This window comes from Caretta caretta, chromosome 8 (genome assembly GCF_965140235.1).
Source record: "Caretta caretta isolate rCarCar2 chromosome 8, rCarCar1.hap1, whole genome shotgun sequence".
Taxonomy (NCBI): domain Eukaryota; kingdom Metazoa; phylum Chordata; order Testudines; family Cheloniidae; genus Caretta; species Caretta caretta.
Window position 1 is genome coordinate 9,093,431 of NC_134213.1, and position 21,965 is coordinate 9,115,395.

The following is a 21,965-nucleotide window of genomic DNA, read 5'->3' on the forward strand; positions in this document are numbered from 1 at the left end:
GAAATCCTGGGTCAGGAGCAATAATGACATGTTACTGCATTATTCACCGGTGTGGTTAGCAGCAGCTGCCCTGGGTGCAGCTATCACAGTATTAATTCTCTCACATCCTTCCTGGGGGGTTGTTTTCCTCCAGAAATCGGACTCCCCCATGGGTCCGGCTGCCAAGGGGCAAGGAGAGCCACTGGTGGTGCAGGTCTGTGAGTAACTGAATGAGTCCAGTAGGGTGGGATAGGCCCCCAAGGCCAGATCCTCAGAGTTATTTGGGTGCCCAAACGCCACTGATTTCAATGGGAGTTAGGTATGTAAAATATCTTTGAGGTTCTGGCCCACAGCGCGCAAGGGCCTGTGGGCAGCTGAGTGCTTTCCACAGCTCCCATTGCACAGCCTCCCTTTAACTCCCCCCTCCAGCAGGGCAGAATCCTTCTGCCTCGCTTTACAGAACCCCACAAATAGGGGACAAACCTCTGCTCCTCCTTCGTCCCCCCACCAGGTGGGCAGTCGGGAGTGTCTCCCTTTCCCCCCAACAGGGGGCGGAGTCTCGGAGCCTCAATGCTTCCCTGCCGCCGCTCCCGCTAAGGGGCGGAGTCTCGTTCTTCCTTTCTTATCCCATCCCCTGCTAGGTGCGTGTGACGCCATCCCGCACCGGGGGCGGGCGGGAAGCGAACTGCAGGTACCTAAGGCTGGGCGCGGCCGCCATTTTGTTTGTGTTTGTGGAGGGTTTCGGTCAGCTCCTCGCCTGCCGTAAGTGACGACGGTGACCTCTCCCGCATCCCAATCCCATGTCAGGGGCCGGGGGAGGCCGACGTCGTGGTGGACTCGAGGCGGCTGAGCTCCAAGCTGGTCGCTAGGGCGCTGTGGCGCTGGGCTTCGGGAGGGGTAGGGCGCTGCCCGAGGGGTGGGTAATTGTAGCGGGAAAGGGCCTGAGGGGGGTAATTTTGGGGGGTGAAGGGCCTGGAGGGGGGGAAGGTGGGGGCTCGTGGGGGTGATTCATTTCTGGACAGGCTTCGTTGGGCTGTCACAGGGGTGGCGCTGGCACCTGCCCAGTTTGCAGATAACCCCCGCGGTGAGAACCCTGCTGGTAAAACCGCCCACACACACCCCACCCCGGAAATGCCAGGGAGACTTGGGCCTTGGACCCTGACTGTAGATCGCGGTTGGCAAAGGAAGCAGGTGTCAGTAGAGGAGCCTTCCCTACCCATGCTGGGCCATCGGCCCCCACAGCTCTTACATCCGGGGGCCCTTGCAGGAGCGTCCCAGTGCTCCTTGGCTCCCATGGTAGCTCATGGGGAGGAGGATGGCCTGTGATGAACCTGGGATACAGGCAGTTTAGGGGAATTGGGTCTTCCCTTTCCTTGCACGATTGGTTAGTACTCTCTGGGTACCTTTTTTACATGTAATTTGCATACACTGGATATGGTACAGTGACACCGCTGAACCGTTGCAGCGCTTTAGCATAGATGCTGCCTAAGCCAATGGGAGGGTCTTTTCTTGGCAGTCGGTAATCCATTTCCCTAAGAGGCAGTAGCAAATTCTTCTGTTGATTTAGTCTACATGTCTACATGGGGATTTAGGTCAGCTTAACTATGCAACTCACGGATGTGGATTTTTCACACCCCTGAGTGAAGTAGTTAGGCTGACTTAATTTTCTGGTGCATTCCGGGCCTAACAACTGCCTCACTTTTGCAAGACCGAATTGGTTAGGGTGTGATGATAAAAACTGGAATCCTCATTAATTTGCAGCTGAATGAAGGGAAGAGGAAACTTCCTCATCCTAAAAAGAGAGAAATTGAAGTCTTCAGTTAATAGGCATGGATATAAAGAGGAATGGTTTTGGAGTAGGGCATGGAGACAAAAGGTGAGGAGTGGAGGGGTATATGGGGGAATGGCTTCTCGCTGAAAATATAGTCAGGTAGGCTCTGATTCTGCAAACGCTTATGCATGTGCTTAACTTTACTACTCTGAGTAACTTCATTGATTTCACTGGGACTACTCACAGTAGTAAAGTTAACCACGTTTGCAGGTTCTAGTAGATCATTTTTATACCTTTTGATTCATCCTCTCTTGTAAAAGACTGTGCTTTCTCTTCTTTTAAAAACTGATGATAGAAGTGATTTTTTTAAAAATCTGTTTGAAAGAAACTTGGTAGGAAGTATTTCTTACCATTGTCAGAAGTCAAAAAAAAGCGGATTTGATCAAATTAACAACATTCTGATGCTTTTATTTCGTGATATTCTTTGTATAAACTTCAGAGTTAAGAAATGCTTCCAGGTGTGGAGAGACAAGTCAGAATTGCTGATATAATTGTCAGTGATCAGTTTCTGAAATGAGTGGTCATTCACTTGCCTTCTCATTGCAATCTTATTGAAGTATGATGATTGTAGTTTTATACTTTAATTTTAGAATGTGTCTTAATATGTGGTATGAGTTACTAGCACGCTATATATGTATGTGTGTGTGTATATGTTTGTTCCACATTTTAAAATATGTATTCAGAAGACCACTTTGGATGTACAAATGGACTTTGATTTCCTGATTGTATAGCTGTTCCCTATTTTTTTTTTCTGCTTGTCAGTAAGGCCATGCGCCTGTCTCAGCGGTCACTACATCGAACACTTGACAGCAGAAACTCTGTATCTGCTCCTGCACTTCTTTCTGGCAGAGCAGCCAACTTGAAAAACACCTGCATAGTTCTGTGCTAATGGAGTTTAAGAACTGTGGTTGGTATGGATTATAGTATTGCAGTGCTGCATATTTACCTAGGCACTAGGTTCAGAATGTGATTCTATAGATAATTCTAAAATCTGGCTCCGTGTTACAGTAAGACTGGCAAAATAAATCTGTTCAATATCTTAAAACTTATATTCTGAATTAATACATATACAGTCACTGGTTTATATATTAGTTACATATAAAATAACATATAAAGAGCTAATTGTATAAACTTTGTTATAATGTGGATTTTATTGGAAAAAATGTTTGAAGACTGTTTACTTCTGAGTACCCAAGTTAACATACAACACAAAAAACAACAGTTACAAGCATACACTGGTTTATGGCATAAAGTTTGAAAATAAACATAACTTCTATAAACTTCAGTTCTGTATGAATAAATATTTTTAAGAAAATGTACTTTATCTCACAGTCTTTTCCTGGTCACCATACCATTGCCTATTCTCATTCTTGTTCATTCCTCGCTCTCCTCAAAAGGATTGACTTAAGGGTTCTCTCACTTTCCTTGCATTAGTGAATTGGAGCCAGGAACAGTGAAAAATTGATTCTTTCACTTTATTTTTTCAAGTGAGGAGGTGGTTTTCTTTTCCTCCTCTCCGCAAAGCATACTGATATGGATGTGAGGCCTGAAGCTACCATCTCCACCTACGGTGTTCCTGTGAGCCCCTACTGGCCAATGACCAGGAAATCATATTGCATAAGAAACCTGGAGGAGAGGAGGGAAGGAGGTGTATTGCTGTTGGCTTTTATGGAGGCATGAGGGATAAATCTGGACAGTTTTGTTCCATCTTTATTTGAAGATCTCATTTATTAAGTAAATTATTTTTTTCAGTCACTTAAGTCGTCACTTAAGACAAATGTCAGTGTAATCATAAAATGTAAGATACTGAGGGAAGATAAGTTAGACAACTTATCCCTGTTTTATTTTTCCTTGTAACTAAATGTAACAAGTTTAGGGCGAAAAAAGATTTATGTACACATCCAAGTCTTAAACAGTCAGGAAAAATAAAAAATAAAACACAAAGCATTTATATAAAACAAGTAAGTTATTTGTGGAAACATTTACTCACTTCTTCCACATTTTCTCAACCCTGCGTGTTTTAGGATAACCTGTTTTTTCTAGCCTTTACCATCCCTTTCCTTATTTTACGTTAAGGAAAGTATTCTTTCTGTCTTGAAAAAGCAATGAACACTTGAATTTTGTGCTGCCTTCCAAGAATTATTCTCTCTAGATTCTAATACACCAAAATAAAATCCCATCACAACCTCTTGAATTATCGGCAAAGACTTTTTTTTTTTTTTCTGTTTAGTCACTGACTATTTTCTCTTCGGAAGTTTAAACCCCAACGGAATATCAGACTTGTCCTTGTGGGTTACTTTGCTGTGATTGATAGGTTTTTAAATCTTCATTCATCCACATCCTGTCTTCAAAAAAAGACAAGACACTAAATTAACTTGAAATTGTTATGCTTAATCAAACATCCTCCAAGCGAGGCGCCCCCCCGCTATATAATGTAGGATTTCTTTGTGTCACAACTAGCAGCACAGCTCTGATTTACTCAGTGTTCCCTTAACAGTTTGATGCTACCTGTAATTTTGTAAATAACACATTTTAAAAGTCCATAGTGGTTTGCATTCCATAGATCTTCCTTAATTTGCATAGTGATGAAAAACATTCTTTGAGTTTTTGAAGTGAACTAATATTCCAAAATGTCTTCTAAAAATTTGCTCTAATAACAGTAAGATCTATTAAGTTGTACATTTCATATAGTATGTAGTTCGGAGTACAGTTGGGAGGGAGGTAGAGGGCAGCTGAATAATGTGTAACAGGATAAAAAGAGGTAAGCTAGCCAGGGGGAGGGACTTGAAGGGGTACAAAATAATGGAATTTGTTTAATGGAGCTAATTTATGGTGGAAGGGGAAAGCTGTTGCTGACATATATCAGGAAATTTTGTCTAGAGAGTGGTGGATATCTTGATCATTTCAAGGATAAAAATTCTACCCTGGGAGTTTTGCGGGATTCCATCTGCAGAGAAAGAGAATAATTTTCAGATCCTGAGCAATATATAGTTGAATGGAAATAGGTCAGCTTTTTAAAAATGGGTTTCAGAGTAACAGCCGTGTTTAGTCTGTATTCGCAAAAAGAAAAGGAGTACTTGTGGCACCTTAGAGACTAACCAATTTATTTGAGCATGAGCTTTCGTGAGCTACAGCTCACTTCATCGGATGCATACCGTGGAAACTGCAGCAGACATTATATACACACAGAGATCATGAAACAATACCTCCTCCCACCCCACTGTCCTGCTGGTAATAGCTTATCTAAAGTGATCATCAAGTTGGGTCATTTCCAGCACAAATCCAGGTTTTCTCACCCTCTACTCCCCCACACACAAACTCACTCTCCTGCTGGTAATAGCCCATCCAAAGTGACAACTCAGAGTGAGTTTGTGTGGGGGAGTGGAGGGTGAGAAAACCTGGATTTGTGCTGGAAATGGCCCAACTTGATGATCACTTTAGATAAGCTATTACCAGCAGGACAGTGGGGTGGGAGGAGGTATTGTTTCATGATCTCTGTGTGTATATAATGTCTGCTGCAGTTTCCACGGTATGCATCCGATGAAGTGAGCTGTAGCTCACGAAAGCTCATGCTCAAATAAATTGGTTAGTCTCTAAGGTGCCACAAATACTCCTTTTTCTTTTTAAAAATGTTTCTGCCAACTTTGGTATGTAAGCACTTTGCTCCAAGTTTGCATAGAGGTTCACTATTGTAAGACCCGTGCACCTGTGTGGAGTTTCTAAAATCAGTGGGGGCTCTCTATCTGAGCAGAAGTCTACTCTGGAAAATCTCAGGACAGGTCTATACTACAGACCTATATCGGTATAACTGTGGCTCAGGGGTGTGAAGAATGCACACCCCTGAGCCACATAGTTATACCAACCTAACCCCCCGTGTAGACAGTGCTGTGTCGATGGGAGAGCTTTTCCTGTCAACATAGCTACCACCTCACAGAGAGGTGAATTAACTTCCAATAGGAGAAGCTCTCCCATCGGCGTAGTAGCACCTTCACTAAAGCAATATAGCAGCACAGTTGCAGTGCTGTACATGAAGACAAGCCCTTAGTGTAGGATGAGGACTTAATCTGTAACCATTTTTGTATCTTGACAACAGAGTCCTAACTATATACAACTCTTAGGCTATATCTGCACTATGGATCTTACAGCTGCACTGCTGTAAGATCTCCTATGTAGCTGCTCTATGCCGGCAGAAGAGAGTTCTCCCACTGATATAATTAAGCCAGCCCCAACGAGCGGTGGTAAACTGATTTCTGTATGAACCAGCCTGTTGAATCTGGATTAGTAGACTGTATCATTTCAGTGTATACTAAAATATAACCCTTCTTTCCCTTTAAATGTTTCCATGACAGATGCGGCATTCAAAACGAAGTCATTGCTCTGAGTGGGATGATAGAAAAAGCTGGGATCAAGGAAAGCACAGTGCTCCCCATAAACGCAAAAAGAGGTCCCACAGCAGTGTACAAGAAAGCAAACCCTATAAATCACATCATCTTGAAGTTTCAGACAGGTAAAAGACTTCTTGGATTACCAATACTGATATCTCTAATTGTAAATAAAATTAAATCAAAAAAATGTTTTGAGCAGACAAGACAGGTAATTCCTTTAGGATTTGGCTCATTATTTGCCAGATTTGAGAGAATTTGTTTTGCTGATACAATGATCTAAATTATTTAACTGGGATTCTCTGACACAAAATATTAACATGTAATCTGTTTCTGTGAATACCCACATAGCAAGGATTTATATTGAAATACAATATGTAGTATTAAATTTCAAATAAAATGTTTCTTATGTATGAGGATAGGGGAGGGAGGTGAAGTTTAGCTCTCTTAGAACATTTCATAAGAGGGTAAGTATGGGTTAGATTGCTTTAATTCATTGTTCAGGTGTCTTGCTTGTCTCTCTCTTTTTCCTTTAAGAGGGGATATAGTGTTCTGTGTCCTTCCTTTGAAAGCGGAAGACCACATTTTAAAGAGCTCATCAGTTTGCTTCTAAAATGGTAGGAGTGGATGTGCGGCAACACGAGGTGCTCTTTTCCTTGCTCTGCAGCTTTCATGGCCCCTGCTTTCTGAGGGGAGAGTTTTAAACCCAAAAATCTCTCTGGTTCTTAGTGTGTTAATGGAGAGTACTAATAATAAGAGTAGCTCCCTTTTAGATTTTTCAGGATGGCAAATTGGTTTTAAGTTTGTGTCTTTTATGCTTGTGTGTTTTAAGGACATGGAAGAGGATCATTGGTGTATACCAAAGAAAGGGTGGGTTTGCACTTTATCTTTGATTTTTTGTATGTTTTAAAGAGACATTTTGAGTTGTTGGAGTGGAATTATGCCAGCTGTTGAGACAAATATTTCCTATTTGGATCTGGATTTCTTGTTACTTGTACAGGTTATTCTGCTTACCCAGTTCCAAAGTAAGGTAATATATGTTAGACAGATGACTTAACCAGCTTCCTCATATAAATTAGCCTGAAAATCTCTAGCTGTTTGCTAGAGGGGGAGATGATGATATAAAGCAGAATTCGTGCTGTAAATAAAAATGCCATAAAGGTTCAGTTAAGCATTAGCAACTCAAGTAATTTTTCTTGTCGGAACATAAGTATTTTTAAAGTGGAGAAAATTCACTTTAAATGTATTTTCAGTCATTATTTGGACGATAGATCCATAAATGAGAGAGATCATCACGACCGGAGATATGTTGAGGAATACAGAAATGACTTCTGTGAAGTATATGACCACAGGCATTATCACAGAGGCTATGAAAAGAGTCACCATCACCACTATAGCAAATCCTCTGGTCGGGGCAGGAAAAGTAGTCATAAAAGGAAGCATAAGAGACGACATTGCTCCAGTCACCATTCACATTTGGTATGAGTAATTTTTAACTTTATTATTAATAGATTAGTGATTAAAACTTCAATTCCTGAGCCACAAGTACCTTGGACAGATATATTTTATATATAAAGGGTTCATAGCTGAATCTCTTCCTGTGTATATATAAAGTGTGTGTATATATACTTATTAGATGAGAATTTTGGTACATAGTAAACAGATAGTACTAGGAAAAATTTTATCATTAGTACTGTTCTATCCAAGACTTGGTTCCATTAGAAATATCCTTTGGCCAATAGTTAGGTTACTGACATCCTCTAAATTCTGTTCTGGAAACAAATGCAGGGACCTTTCCTGCTTCACAGTGCAACTGTCACAGTGTGGTCAAACAGCTATTTTACAGCCAGTTTGAGACACTGCTGAATTCCAGTACTAAAAAGAATTGAAATAATGTATCCTTGTATTTAAATTTAATGGATAAACATGACCTGTAACTGATGCCTGTAATGTGCTAAGAGAGACCTTTCTCTTCCATATCTTGCTCCTCGCATAATTTTGATCATTCATGTGTCCGACTGATGGCTGTTGAATGTTTTATTGAAGATTGGATAAGCAAATAGGCACAGTAAAAAAAAATCCAGATAGCATGAATATCTTCAGCTCTAAGTTTCATGATTATAATTATTCATACTTCCCCACTCTTCAGTAGAAGCAGAAAGATGTGTTAGATTATACATGGCAGTTCAAGGGCTTTTTGAGTAAATTTTTCTCTTTTGTTTCTTTGAATATGAAAAAAGTAATATTGATAAAAATTTTAATTTCTAAAACCATTGCTTTAAAACCTTTTACTGGTCAGTCAAGGAACTCTCCCCTGGTTAAAAGACTGTATATATACACAATACAATAAAGATTATTTTTTCCAGTTTAATAGCAAGCTATTACTAAGTAATGACATTGCAGTCTTAATCTTTTAGTCTTCAATTAAACCAGTGTTTGAGAGACAATTGTGTTTTGTTTTCTGTTGCTTTATCACTTGAAGTATTTATCTGAAAATCTGTTCCTTGCCATGTTTTTCTTCTGTAACATAAACTGTGCCCTGTGAATTTCTGGGGACTGAATTTGAAATTGCTCCTGCCAACTGTTCGTGCCCTGGTGCGTAACTGAATGCCTGAATATCTCCCTGCTGAATGAATTGCGTATTCTGCCCTGAATTCACTGTCATATATTGATTGGCTGGACGATCTTGGTGCCGTTTCCAGAAGAGTCACCGAAGGAAAGGATCCAGGAGTGTAGAGGATGATGAGGAGGGTCACCTGGTCTGTGAAAGTGGAGACGTACTAAGAGCAAGATGTATAGAACATTTTTCAACACTTGTTTTAAAAAAGCTTTTCAGCAGAAACTCTGTTTAGAATAGTATGTCAGAGGAGGGGGGCTAAAGAAATCTTCATTGTTCTTTGTTTTGTTCTTTTGTGCTTTTTTGTTCTTTTGCATATCTTTTCTGTATAATTTAAATACTATTATTCAGAAAGTTCCAAAGTAGTAACTGAAGCTTGAGATTAGATCGAGATAGTTGTTAATTGTTTCCATGACACTTGTCCAATAACGTAACATATTCAAATGCTGAGATTTAAGTTTAATTACGCTTTTATAATGGCACATTTTAAAATCTTACATTAATAGCATTCATCATTGGTTGAGTAGGTCAGTAATTGTTCTAACTTGTGTTTGTTCTTTTTAGATGAAATTATTGCTACGTTAGGGGAAGGAGCATTTGGAAAAGTAGTGGAATGCATTGATCACAATATGTAAGTATGTTAGTAATCTTCTTAAGGGCACTGTCTCAACAAAACCCCTTGGCTGGGATCAGAAATGATAGTCCAAATGTTATATTGCTTTGACACAAAATGCAGATTCAGATAAAATGTAACGTCATATATTCTGAGAGAGTCTTTGTGTTTATCAGTATTGAAGGGACATCACAAACCTGAAATCTAGTCACACTTTAAAAATAAATGTAGTTTCAGATACTATTGCACCTGCTGCTGAGTTTGCCCATCAATTTTTGTGTGGTTCTTCAATTATATTTTACTATCTTTAACTGTTTTCTCTATCCTGTTGCTATGCAAAAGACACACAGCACTTACAACATTTGGGAAACAGTGAAACTGTGGTTATACACAAAATGCTGGCCAGTGCACTAAGTAAGCAAACTGAAAAGTATATGAAAAAATATTCCTGGTTATGGAATATTTCTTTTTTTTGTTTCTCAGACAGCATAAGCTTGTTCTGTGATCACATTTCCCTTGGGAAATGTCTGCTAGCACAGTGTTTCCTTCAGAAATAGGCCAGTTTATAATATTTAACACTGCTTTTAAAAAACTACAGTACAAACAGCAACTCCTCATTAATTGCCGGGCGGATAAGTAGTAGTAACTCTACATCACAGATGGGGAAACTGAAATTGCTGTTGATAAGGCCACACAGTGAGTGAACCAGCATTATTGTTGTTGAAGTTACTATTCAGGAGTTTGAGACTGGAGTTTCTAGCTCATAACAATTTATTCAGTCCACTAGATAACGGTGGTTTTTTAGCGTATTCATCAAACTTCTTACGAACACACAGTAAGACAATGTTGTTCTTCCTCATAGAATATTATGATTGTTTATCAAGGAACTGGCATATTTTTTTGATCAAAACATTCTCCTCCTTCCTCTGTGTGTATTGGATCATTTCAAAAATGTACTTCAAGCTGCAGATTAAAGTAATTAACCATGTTTCATATCTCCTGTTCCCCTATCATGGTTATAGTTGATTTCTTCATCTCCTTTTGATGGTTAGTTCATGCTGTCATTTGACTGGTCCTTTTCAGGATTTTGGTGTCCCATCCTGAATGATTTTTAAATCATTACCATTCAACTAATCAATTGGAGAGACAACATCTGAATGAGCGAGAGAGGATGAATTGCTTGGATCTGTGCTCAGCTTTAAGCAAGACATTACAATTAGGGCTGTCCATTAATCGCAGTTAACTCACGCGATTAACTAATTGCAATTAAAAAAATAATTGCTATTAATCACAGTTTTAATTGCAATGGTAAACAATAGAATACCAATTGAAACGTATTAAATATTTTTGGATGTTTTTCTACATTGTCAAATATATTGATTTAAATTACAACACAGAATACAAATACAGTGCTCACTTTATATTTTTATTACAAATATTTGCACTGTAAAAATGATAAACAAAAGAAATAGTATTTTTCAATTCACCTCATACAAGTACTGTAATGCAATCTCTTTATCATGAAAGTACAACTTACAAATGTAGATTTTTGTTGTTATTACATAGCTACACTTAAACACAAAAACAATGTAAAACTTTAGCGCCTGCAAGTCCACTCAGTCGTACTTCTTATTCGACCAATCGCTAAGACAAACAAGTTTGTTTATGTTTATGGGAAATAATGCTGCCCTCTTCTTATTTATAATGTCACCTGAAAGTGAGAACAGGCATTAGCATGGCATTTTTGTAGCTGGCACTGCAAGGTCTTTACATGCCACATATGCTAAATATCCATATGCCCCTTCATGCTTCAGCCATCACTCCAGAGTACATGTTTCCATGCTGATGATGCTTGTTTTTTAAAAAAAAAATAAATAAATTTATGCGTTAATTAAATTTTGACTGAACTCCTTGGGGGAGAATAAAAGCAATGAGGAGTCCTTGTGGCATCTTGGAGACTAACCAATTTATTTGGGCATAAGCTTTCGTGGGATACAACCTACTTCATCAGATGCAAGGAGTGGAAAATACAGTAAGCAGGTATAAATATACAGCACACGAAAAGATGGGAGTTGCCTTACCAAGTGGGGGGGGGGGGAGTGGTCAGTACTAACAAGGCCACTTCAATTAATTCCCAACACATAAATACGACACTGGCTACAACAGTGCCATGCGGGCGGGCATCTGTTCTCACTTTCAGGTGACATTGTAAACAAACTTGTTTGTCTGAGCTGTTGGCTGAAGTAGGACTGAGTGGGCTTATGGGCTCTAAAGTTTTACGGTGTTTTATTTTTGAATGCTGTTATGTAACAAAAAAAATCCTACATTTGTAAGTTGCACTTTCATGATAGAGACTGCATTACAGTACTTGTATGAGGTGAATTGAAAAATACTATTTCTTTTGTTTTTTACAGCACAAATATTTGTGATCAAAAATAAATATAAAGTGAGCATTGTACACTTTGTTCTGTGTTGTAATGGAAATCAGTATATTTTAAAAGGTAGAAAACGCCCAAAAATATTTAAATAAAGGATATTCAATTATCATTTAACAGTGCAATTAATCACAATACATTTTTTTAATCGCTTGTCAGCCCTAATTATAGTGTTAACATTATAAAATGAAAAACATGCAGATTTATCAAATTACAATAGTGGGAAACATGCCTTCAGTCTAAAAGCAAGCTAATTCTTATTCCTTTTATCAAAGTTAATTTTCACTGCTGCCAGCACGGACATTAGAAAACATCAAGAACAATGTGGTGTATATTGCAGAGTAACTTTTGCAGTACTCTCCCCTCTTTGGAAATGAAGACCCTTGTTCCATATTTTTGTCACCTTGAGACTAGACTACTGTAACACGTTCTGCTTGAGGTGAAATCTTGAAGCTATCTGGAAATGGAGGCTAGTGTAAAACCTAGCTTCCTGCTAATTAACCAGAGCTCCTGTTAAAAACCATATAACACTTGTCCTGCCTTCAAGTGCTAAAATTAAATGCCCAAAAACGAATCTGCAATTCTCCGTTGCCCACAATCTTCCAGTGTCCTTGGTGGTCAGGGTGTATTAGAATTTTGCATGTTTGTTTGAGAACTAATGCAGTTAATCTTTATTTCAAAGGAGAGGAATGCATGTAGCAGTTAAAATTGTGAAAAATGTTAGTAGATACCGTGAGGCAGCCCGTTCAGAAATACAGGTATTGGAGTATTTAAACACCATGGATCCCAGCAGCATGTTGTAAGTATAAACATGGAATATAAGCCAAAGAGTTAAGGATTTGCAAAATGAGCCACATATGAGTTGAGTATTCACTTTACTTTCTTTTCTTTTTTTTAAAGCCGCTGTGTCCAGATGCTGGAATGGTTTGATCATCATGGTCATGTTTGCATTGTGTTTGAGCTGCTGGGACTTAGTACCTATGACTTTATTAAAGAAAACAGCTTTTTGCCATTTCATATTAATGACATTAGACAGATGGCATATCAGATTTGTCAGTCTATAAATTGTAAGTAAACTTTAATGTCTGCATGCATGTCTAAAAAGTTTAGGAAATATAATAGTGTGTATGTATGTATGTAATATTGATTTCCATTTTCTCCTTCTCTTGTAGTTTTGCATCATAATAAGTTGACTCATACAGATCTGAAGCCTGAAAATATTTTGTTTGTGGAGTCTGACTATGTAGTAAAGTACAACTCTAAAATGGTAAATTTACATCTTTTATTCCAATTCCCATTAGACTGTCCTTACCACTACCTTTTACTTTGGTCTTTTAAAAAATAACTTGCCATGTGTAAAAGTTATAGTGATAAATAAGATTGTCCTTTCCTAGCTTCCATATGTTCATTGAGATGTGCTGTCTTTCCTCTTAACTGGCAAGATTGGTCTGATATCAACAAATGATCTCTATAAAGTAGCAGAATATTACCTGATAGTTCTCACATGGCTAGTGTTGTTTATTGAGGTTCTGGGGGTTCATAGAGAACTTTTGATCTAAGAACTGAGTGTTGAACTTATGTTTTTCCTGGCTGCAAAAGTCCAGCATGGAGATATGGTGTTAGGTCCTTGCTCAAGAAACTCTCTAGATGTTGAGAATTGTGCCAGTTTTGTCCTGAATCTACTCCCATTTTCAGGAAATCTTTTTGGAAGGTTGTAGAGACAGTAGTGATGATGCCTCAGATTTACTTGACCTCTATCAATTTGGTTATGGTATGGAGAACAGTTTGGTGGTGTTGGTCAGTGTTCTGGCAGTTGACAAGGACAAGTGTCCATGCTGTTTTTTCTGTGTCTGTCAGGTGGTGCTATGCCAGTGGGGCCTGACCAGGGATGGAGAGGGTTGCTTTCCATTCTTTTCTGAGAGAGACCCAGAGCATAGCGTTAGGGTAACTGCTTGTCTGCCTAATAGGTTTGCCGTGTAAGGTAACAATAACATAGTGTTCTGTTACGTTGCTCCTCCTTTTTTAATGTGCACAAGTTGCTTATGGAAATAGTGAGGTAATGTGGACTTTGCTGCCCTCAGTTTGTGGATGAGATCCAGTTCTGTTTCAGTTTCTTTAGATCTACAGTGGTGTAAGTTACTGTGTCTATCAGCATGCACCAAAGATTTAGAGCATGGAAAAGGATAGTCCTGGATAAGAGAGGTGTAATGTTAAGGATAACAAACAGATGAAAGGGCAGAGGTAATATGTGCCTTTTCTGTTGAGTTTGCATTTTGTCACTAAGGTTTGCAATTTTGGATCTTCTATATTTGAATGGTCAGATAATATGAGTAAGAGGGCTTTTTTACTTGCATTTTAGCAAGAAGGTTTTGTAATTGTATTTTGCATGTAGATTTTGCCTTAGCTATCCATGCCTTGTCATATTCAGATTGACTTGCTCTTATGCACTATACCTGGAGATGCTGGTACAGAATGTGGCTGCCCACTTCGTCAGCAGAGCTTCGCCCAGAAAGCATAATGTCTGTGATTCAAAGATTGCGCTGGCTTCCAGTTAAGTTAGAGTTCATCTCAAGTTGTTGATCTAAAACCCTCTGTGGTTTGGGTCATGCATTCTTTGGAAACCACTTTATGCCTTATGTCTCATTGGTTGGTTGAGTGTAATAGGGACATTCTAAAATAAAATATTAAGATATGTTCAGCGGAGGCACAGAATTTTCAGCAGTGGATGTTGATTTTTGGAATTTTCATTAGTGCATATGTGCACATGCACTGAGCAACAGAACCAGGGTGGATTAAAAATCAATGTTTTTTAATCAAAAACAGTAGTTTTTCCTCAAAGCATTCTATAAAAAAAATCCACTGAAAGATAGTTTTAATTAAGATACATTATAGCGCAAAGATATCTCATCATGGAATAGGGATTATAAATTCTAATTCTGTAGTATGAGACAATATATTCATGTAACGTTTAAGAAAAAGTTTTATAAATGAGTTCCAATAGTTCATGAATTAGGGATCCAATCTTATGGGGTTCCACAGGCTTCTGTATAGATTTAGGTTAATCTTTCTATCTACCCAATGGGACTTGGTGCTCAGTATAGAAGATACCATCAGAGATGCTTAGTTTTTCAGTTCTCAAACTGTGGATTTGTGTCTCCAGAGGTAACATGCTTGTTAACAGCAAAAATGTTGTTTTTAAATAAATATATAGAGGTGAGAAATAACAGACCTCAACCCTATTGTCCCTCTTCAAATTTGTGTACACAGAGTCAATCCCTTACCTCTCTCTAAAAGTGCAAAGTTTCAAAAAGTTCAATGAATAGAAGATTGTTGGGGGTGGAATAGATCTGGTGGACAAGGAGAAGAAATCTGGAGATAAATGTGAGAAGTGAGGGACATATGCTTGTTTTGTTAAAATATTATATGTTTGATGTTGAAGAAAAAATCCAGAATACTTAACATTGTTGTTTTAGCTAAATAAAACGATTTAAATGTATATTTGATGATGATCTCCTCCTAATACAGCGTGGCAAGAAAATCCTCCAAATATTAATGATTAACCTGTTGAGTTGGAGATAGTTCACCTCCCAATGACTTCATAAATACCTGCTTCGATTACCTTTGGTAAATGAAATAACGAAACAATCATTCATTTTCTAACTGTAAAACTAATCTGAAGTTTTCAAAATAAATCACTGTTTAAAAATGTATAGTGCGTACCTTCTAAAAATGAAACCTTACATCTATCTCTGAGTTGTGAAGAATATGCATTAAGGTTATAACAGCCAACAAGAATGCACTTTTATGTAGAAAACCATGATTAAATCGAGTCTTCCTGACTAATAATTTAAATCATGATTTAAATCAAATCCACCCTGAACACAGCCCATATTTGCTCTGACAAGTTTCAGGACAAGTTGCACAGCTTGTTCCTTTTGCTTTGTCTATTGTGGGATTTTTTGTTTTGTTTTTTTAGAGTTGGGCTGAATGGGAGTGAATGTAGGGAGGAAGTGCTGTTTTATAGGGCCGGGCTGGAAGTTTATCATGTCATTAGGTCAATTGGAAACCTGAAGGTATTTTAAAATTATATGTGTATGAACCCAGAGCTTTAAATAAGCATGTCTATTAAGAAAATGTAACAAATGTGCATTTTGATTGTTACAGAAGCGGGATGAACGCACACTAAAAAATACAGACATCAAAGTTGTAGATTTTGGAAGCGCAACTTTTGATAATGAACATCACAGCACTTTAGTGTCTACAAGACATTACAGAGCTCCTGAAGTTATTTTAGGTCAGTAGAGACTTTCAGACCTTCTCATGTATTGGACCTTGTTTCTTAACTACTATTCACTCCAGAGATTTGTAATTTTCCATAAACTGCTCTAACTAGTTGTTGATAATCCTAATTATTTAATATATGGTCCTTTCTGCTATTACCATTTAGTAGGTAATGATGGCTTACCCTATTAATAGCTCAACAAAAAGCCACTTTCTTATTCTTAACTATTCCTTTCCCCACCTATGACCAGAGAGGTGTTAACAGGCCATTTCACCTTGAACGCCCCCTTGAAATACAGGTTAACTACTTCTGCTAAACCATCTGTTCTGCCTTATATTTGGCTGTGACACTCTGGGTATGACTACACTGTAATTAAAGGCCCATGACAGCTGGCTCAGGCTGTGATGCTGTAAAATTGTAGTGTAGATGTTCAGGCTCAGGCTGGAGCTTCAGCTCTGGGTCCCCGGGGTGGGGTATGGTCCCAGAGCTTGGGCTACAGCCCAAGTCCGTACATCCACACCTCAGTTTTGTAGGCCCGCAGCCCAAGCCCTGCAAGCCTGAGTCACCTGACGTAGGCCAGTCCACAGGTATTTAGTTGCAGTGTAGACCTACCCACGGAGTACATTTCCCAGACCTGAAGAAGAGCTGTATATGGCTTGAAAGCTTGTTTCTCTTGCCAACAGAAGTTGGTCCAATAAAAGATATTATCTCACCCAACTTGTCTCTCTACTATCCTGGGACCAGTATGGCTACAACAATGCTGCACATTAAAAAAACTGAGTTCTCATTTTTTTCCAGCCAAATTCTGTTTTCTGTACTGTCAAAATGATTTCAGGGAGAGAAAAATGGTAAGGACAAATGGGTTAGGAATTAGGCAAACAATAGGTGGAGATTGATTGGTGACTTATACAGTTTCAGCCTAAGCTAAAAATTAAACATGCTTTGGAATTTTTGTTTGTCTTTTGTAGCGCTGGGGTGGTCACAGCCCTGTGATGTTTGGAGTATAGGTTGCATTCTAATTGAATATTACCTTGGTCTTACGGTATTTCAGGTATGTATGTTAAGCAGTTATGTACCATATTATTATGGGCTCTTGACTTGATTTTCTAATGCCATCTACTTAAAAGAATGTAAATATAAGAGGCATAAAATATGTTTGCAAATTTAAGTATTATAATAGAAAGTGTAAATAGCGATACATTTTATATAAAGATAACATGATGTTACATGCAATGTCTTACAAAATATAAAGTAGTCATTCTTTTTTAAAATCCTCTTAGCTTTTATAACTTAAGCAAAACACCAAAAGTTACATAATTTATTTGTAGATATGGTGATTTACAGGGAGGAATTAAGTAGATAGAACTAGGTTCCAGTAGTCTTTTGGTTGATGTTAAAGTTTCAGAAAATTAATTCAGATGAACATGGTGAATTGCTAGGTATGCCACAAGTCCATAGGCTTTGTGGTGGTCTTATACTGTATATGATCAGGAGAGGTATGGGGCAGTTATATAGCTGAGTAGGAGGAGATATGATATTGAAAGGCTTCCTATGCTTTCAAGAACCTTTGACGTGGTAGTTACATGTCTTAATGGGTTAGAGCATGGATGGAGTCAGTACCTCTAGGTTCTACCCAAAACTCTGTCTCTGACTTAGTGAGTGATCTCAGGCACATCACTCATTCTATCTGTCCCTCAGACTATATGTCAGTAAAATGGTTCTAATAAGAATAGGTATTTAAGCTTAATGTTCAAAGGAACTTGAGCTCCTGAGACGAAAGTCACTCTAAATTCAAATTCTTATAATATAGATCTACTCAGAAAACTCTGTTGTCTACAATATCTTTAAAAAAAATTTTGCTGCTGAAGTGGGTGCATATTAGTTTCCTAAACACAGTCTATAATATAAAGAAGCTGATAAGATTGGAATAATTAAATGTGTATGTATAATCTTATTTAGATAATAAACTTTTGTTCAGGGAACACTTTACTCTGTCTGGAAAGCATAGTGTATATTTATAGCATTGCATCCGATGAAGTGAGCTGTAGCTCACGAAAGCTTATGCTCAAATAAATTTGTTAGTCTCTAAGGTGCCACAAGTACTCCTTTTCTTTTTACAGCACTGCATGACTGATTTTTTTTAGTAATGTGTAATGATTCTGCGATTAAAGCAATGGATGACATTTGATGTGTAGATTAAGTATACTTAAGTGGAAGGGAAGAAATAGTATATAAATTGTAATGACTTTTTTTTTTCCTACAGACACATGATAGTAAAGAACACTTGGCAATGATGGAGAGAATGTTAGGACCTCTACCAACTCACATGATTAAGAAATCAAGGTAAATATGGTATAGAGGGAGCTAATAGCAACCCCTATATTTAGGTTGTGTGACACTTTTGATTCTTGTGACCTTTTTAGAGAAACTGTAATGTTTCTCTTGGTTGCTGCAGTACTTAGAAATTCAGCAGGGAGAAAGTCCTAGAGCCAGAGAAGTGATATAAATTATAAATTGTGCTTAAGCAGCGAGATGTTTGTTTAAAGAGCTATAATTTGTGCTGAGAAATTCTGGAGCATCAAAAAACAGCCCCTGAAAATCTAAATTGTGCAAGTGATTATCCATAAGACCAATTCCTAAGTCCATCAGTAACTCACCAGTCAGAAGATTTATTGTACTTTCCAACAGTGTTTAAAGTGCATGCAAAATTTGGGTAGCAGAAATGGGAGGGAGATAGCTGTAACATTCCAAAAATTTCCAACACACAGCAGTGTTGAGAATACAAATAAAGATGGATGGATTTAGAGAAAGAGACTTCACAGTTAAGTCTCTTTGAGATGAAAGATGTCTGTTCATAATTCTATTGGGGCAAGTCATCTGGGTCTGAGGACACTGTCGTAACTGGTAGGAACTGGTGTGGGTCTGCAGTGTAGTGGGTCTAGGATGTGGGGAGACAGTGCATAGACTGGACTTCAGAGCCTAGTTCTTTATAAACTCCCTGCGTCTCTGTGCACAGTGGGTTTTGGGCGATGGAGCTGGAGAGAAGCTAGTGGATTTTCTGCTGTGCCAATCCATTCCAAGCGCATTGGGAGTGAGGGGTGGAGTGAGAGCAAATAGCACAAAGGTTACTCCATTTTTGAGACTAAAGAAGCAGACATGGAGTAATTTCAATACTGTGGAGTAGTCTGGTCTGGAAAGGAAGGATTTCTTCCCCACAACATAACAGGCACCTCTAGAAGACAGGCTTGGATGGTTGGGCTCCAGGTTGTGCCTGGATTTAAGCTTTAGATAGCTCACTCTTTTCTTCTTTAAGGCTGCCTCCGTAGATTCAGGAAGATAGCACTGTTAGTTACATTAATTGCTTGCTTGTTGGTTACTTTTACAAATAAGTTTCAAAAGTTATTTTTTTGGAATGAATGCTTACATTTGGCAGAAACTGGATAAGACTCCTGAGTCCTCCCCTCCCCCTCTCCAAAAATACATCATCCTACTTGCTGTTGACAAGTGTATTTGTCAAGCTTTTATTTGAACCCAGTAGCTTTTAGGTGTTTTGGGAGTACAGTTTCTGAAGACTTTGAGAATATCCAGTTGTACTAAGAATTTCACTTTGACAACTTTTTTCAAAAACTAAAAAGATTAAATGTAAGAAACCAAAATTATGATACAAGACTAATAAAAGTTATAAAAATAATTAAGGTTGACACCCTCTCCTTTACATGTACCAGTCTAAGCTGAGGACAAATCATTCTCTTCTTTGAAGCTTCTGGTTCTCTAACTTGTCAGTCATGTAAATATAGTTTAAATGTTTGTTTTAGTGGTTTGAATGCCAAGGAAAAGAGAGTAATTAACCTGCGTTGTCAGTATTCTGCTGTAGCAATAGAGAACAGGTTTTCTCATGTATGTATGTTAGCTGGAAAATCTGTTTTTGAATCCAGGTATAGAAGGATATGAAGTATACATAATTTTTATGCTGTTTCAGAATTACTTAGAAAAATGTAGATATTTCCAAGATCAAACTTAGAAAATATTGCTTAATAAAACTGTTTCTATGCAGAAAATGCTATTTTCAGCATGATCAATTGGACTGGGATGAACATAGTTCTGCAGGTCGATATGTTAGGAGACGCTGTAAACCATTAAAGGTAAAAAAAAAAAAAAAACACCCCAAAGCCATTAATTTCTTTCTCAGCTGGATTCATATTTGTGAAGGATCTATGTAAATGAGTTTCTTTCTTTCTTTCAGGAATTAATGCATTGTCATGACTCAGATCATCAGAATCTATTTGACCTTGTTCGCAGAATGTTGGAATATGATCCAGCCAAAAGAATTACTCTTGATGAAGCCTTGCAGCATCCTTTCTTTGACTTATTAAAAAATAAATAAATCAGAAATCTTATATATTTCTCCGAGGAGACTACATAGACTGTGTCAGTTAACAGAGCTAGCATGAGATTTTTGTAAACTTTAATTTATTTTGTACAGTTAAGTTTAAATATGTCCATATGTTTTGTATCACTGCCATGTTTATCTTGTTGGTCAGTCTGGTTTTAATCATGGATGCCAAAATGTAAAAATGAAAAGTAACAACTATTTTGAAACAGGTTGCAGTTTTTTAAACTTGTTGGCACACTAATACTCTTTCATAGAGAGGTCTAACAAATACCACCTTTTTCTTTAGTCTGAAACATGAGTCCATGTGTTTAATCATTAAAGTTTAAACAATGCTTGAAAAAATGTTGCTTATATACCTAACATTAGATATGTACCCATACATTGGAGACATGTAACATTATAAACTAGTGTCCTTTTAAATATTGAAATATTTTACATGCAGTTTAATTTTAAAAGCCCTTAATTTTTTGTTTTTCAAATTCAGTAGGTCTTACTGTAACCTGGCTATTTTTGCCTACTCAGCAGTAATCTTTTGAACTATGGTTAATGACACAACTGCAAATCTAAAGAGAGGGGAGCGTACATTTGCATGGGTCATTTTTTACCAAATGTTTGGCATGATGCATATGTGCATAAATATAATCTTGACTAGTCCGAATTCCTGGAAACTTCTTTTGGCCCTGGTGCCCATACTGGCAAGTACTCCTTGGTTAAGATGAGTCTGCTAAGAGTATCACTGACGTTTTCACTTTGTTTGACTCTCTAAACACCAACAGTTTCCTTAGTAAAGTGCCTCACGGTAGCATTTTTGTGGGACTCTCCTGCTCATGGCTCCCAAACATAAAGCCCGTCCCTTTACTCCTAATGAAAAGGAGGGTAGAGGAAGTATTGCCTACCCATGAATTTCAGGGTGAGGGAATCTGCATCACTAAACTTCTGCCTACCAGAAGAGGGACTCTTTACAAATTTGTAGTTCTGTTAAATAATTTTAAGTTGGCCAGCTGTGGATAAATACAGCAGGAATATGGCTGTAAAAGAAGTCATGCTTTTTTCTATGAATTGCAATGTGACTTTTCTGTCCTAGTAGCAAAATCATCTTCATTAATGGATCAGACACTTACATGATCTCCCTAAGTATTAAATCTTCATGACTTAAATATTCTCATGGAGTAGGTCTGTATTTACTTAAGAACTAATAGTTCTGCTGTAGCCTCAGAAACTGGTAACTCTTGCTAATAAACATAAGATTGGCAGGCCTTTTCAACAGTACAAAGGAGGGGGGAAGAGAAGATGGATTCTTAGTCATAATTGCTTAGTGTGGAAACCAAGTCATTTTCAGACATATTTTCAAGAAAAAATTGGCACTGATTGCCAGCCCATCTCCTAGCTGTATCACCCGCTTCATGGTTTCATTGTATTACTCAGTGCTACTT

At 38.0% G+C, this 21,965-nt stretch overlaps 1 protein-coding gene across 11 annotated transcripts; it reads left to right on the forward strand.

Annotated features, from left to right (window-relative positions):
• Positions 1–586: 586 nt before the first annotated feature.
• On the forward strand, positions 587–21,693 carry CLK4 (CDC like kinase 4). Of its 11 annotated transcripts, none has more exons than XM_048861051.2 (13): positions 593–670; positions 6,160–6,317; positions 7,446–7,671; positions 8,895–8,985; positions 9,374–9,440; positions 12,540–12,656; positions 12,758–12,924; positions 13,030–13,124; positions 16,022–16,151; positions 17,108–17,190; positions 18,403–18,482; positions 20,194–20,281; positions 20,383–21,693. In XM_048861051.2, the coding sequence occupies exons 2-13, from the start codon at positions 6,160–6,162 to the stop codon at positions 20,521–20,523; spliced, it is 1,443 nt and encodes a 480-aa protein (XP_048717008.1). In that variant the 5' UTR covers positions 593–670; the 3' UTR covers positions 20,524–21,693. The 11 variants fall into 11 exon arrangements, with proteins under 11 accessions (XP_048717014.1, XP_048717008.1, XP_048717006.1 ...); XM_048861049.2 differs by having other exon boundaries at positions 625–741; XM_048861052.2 differs by lacking the exon at positions 593–670 and adding an exon at positions 856–876.
• Positions 21,694–21,965: the final 272 nt, after the last annotated feature.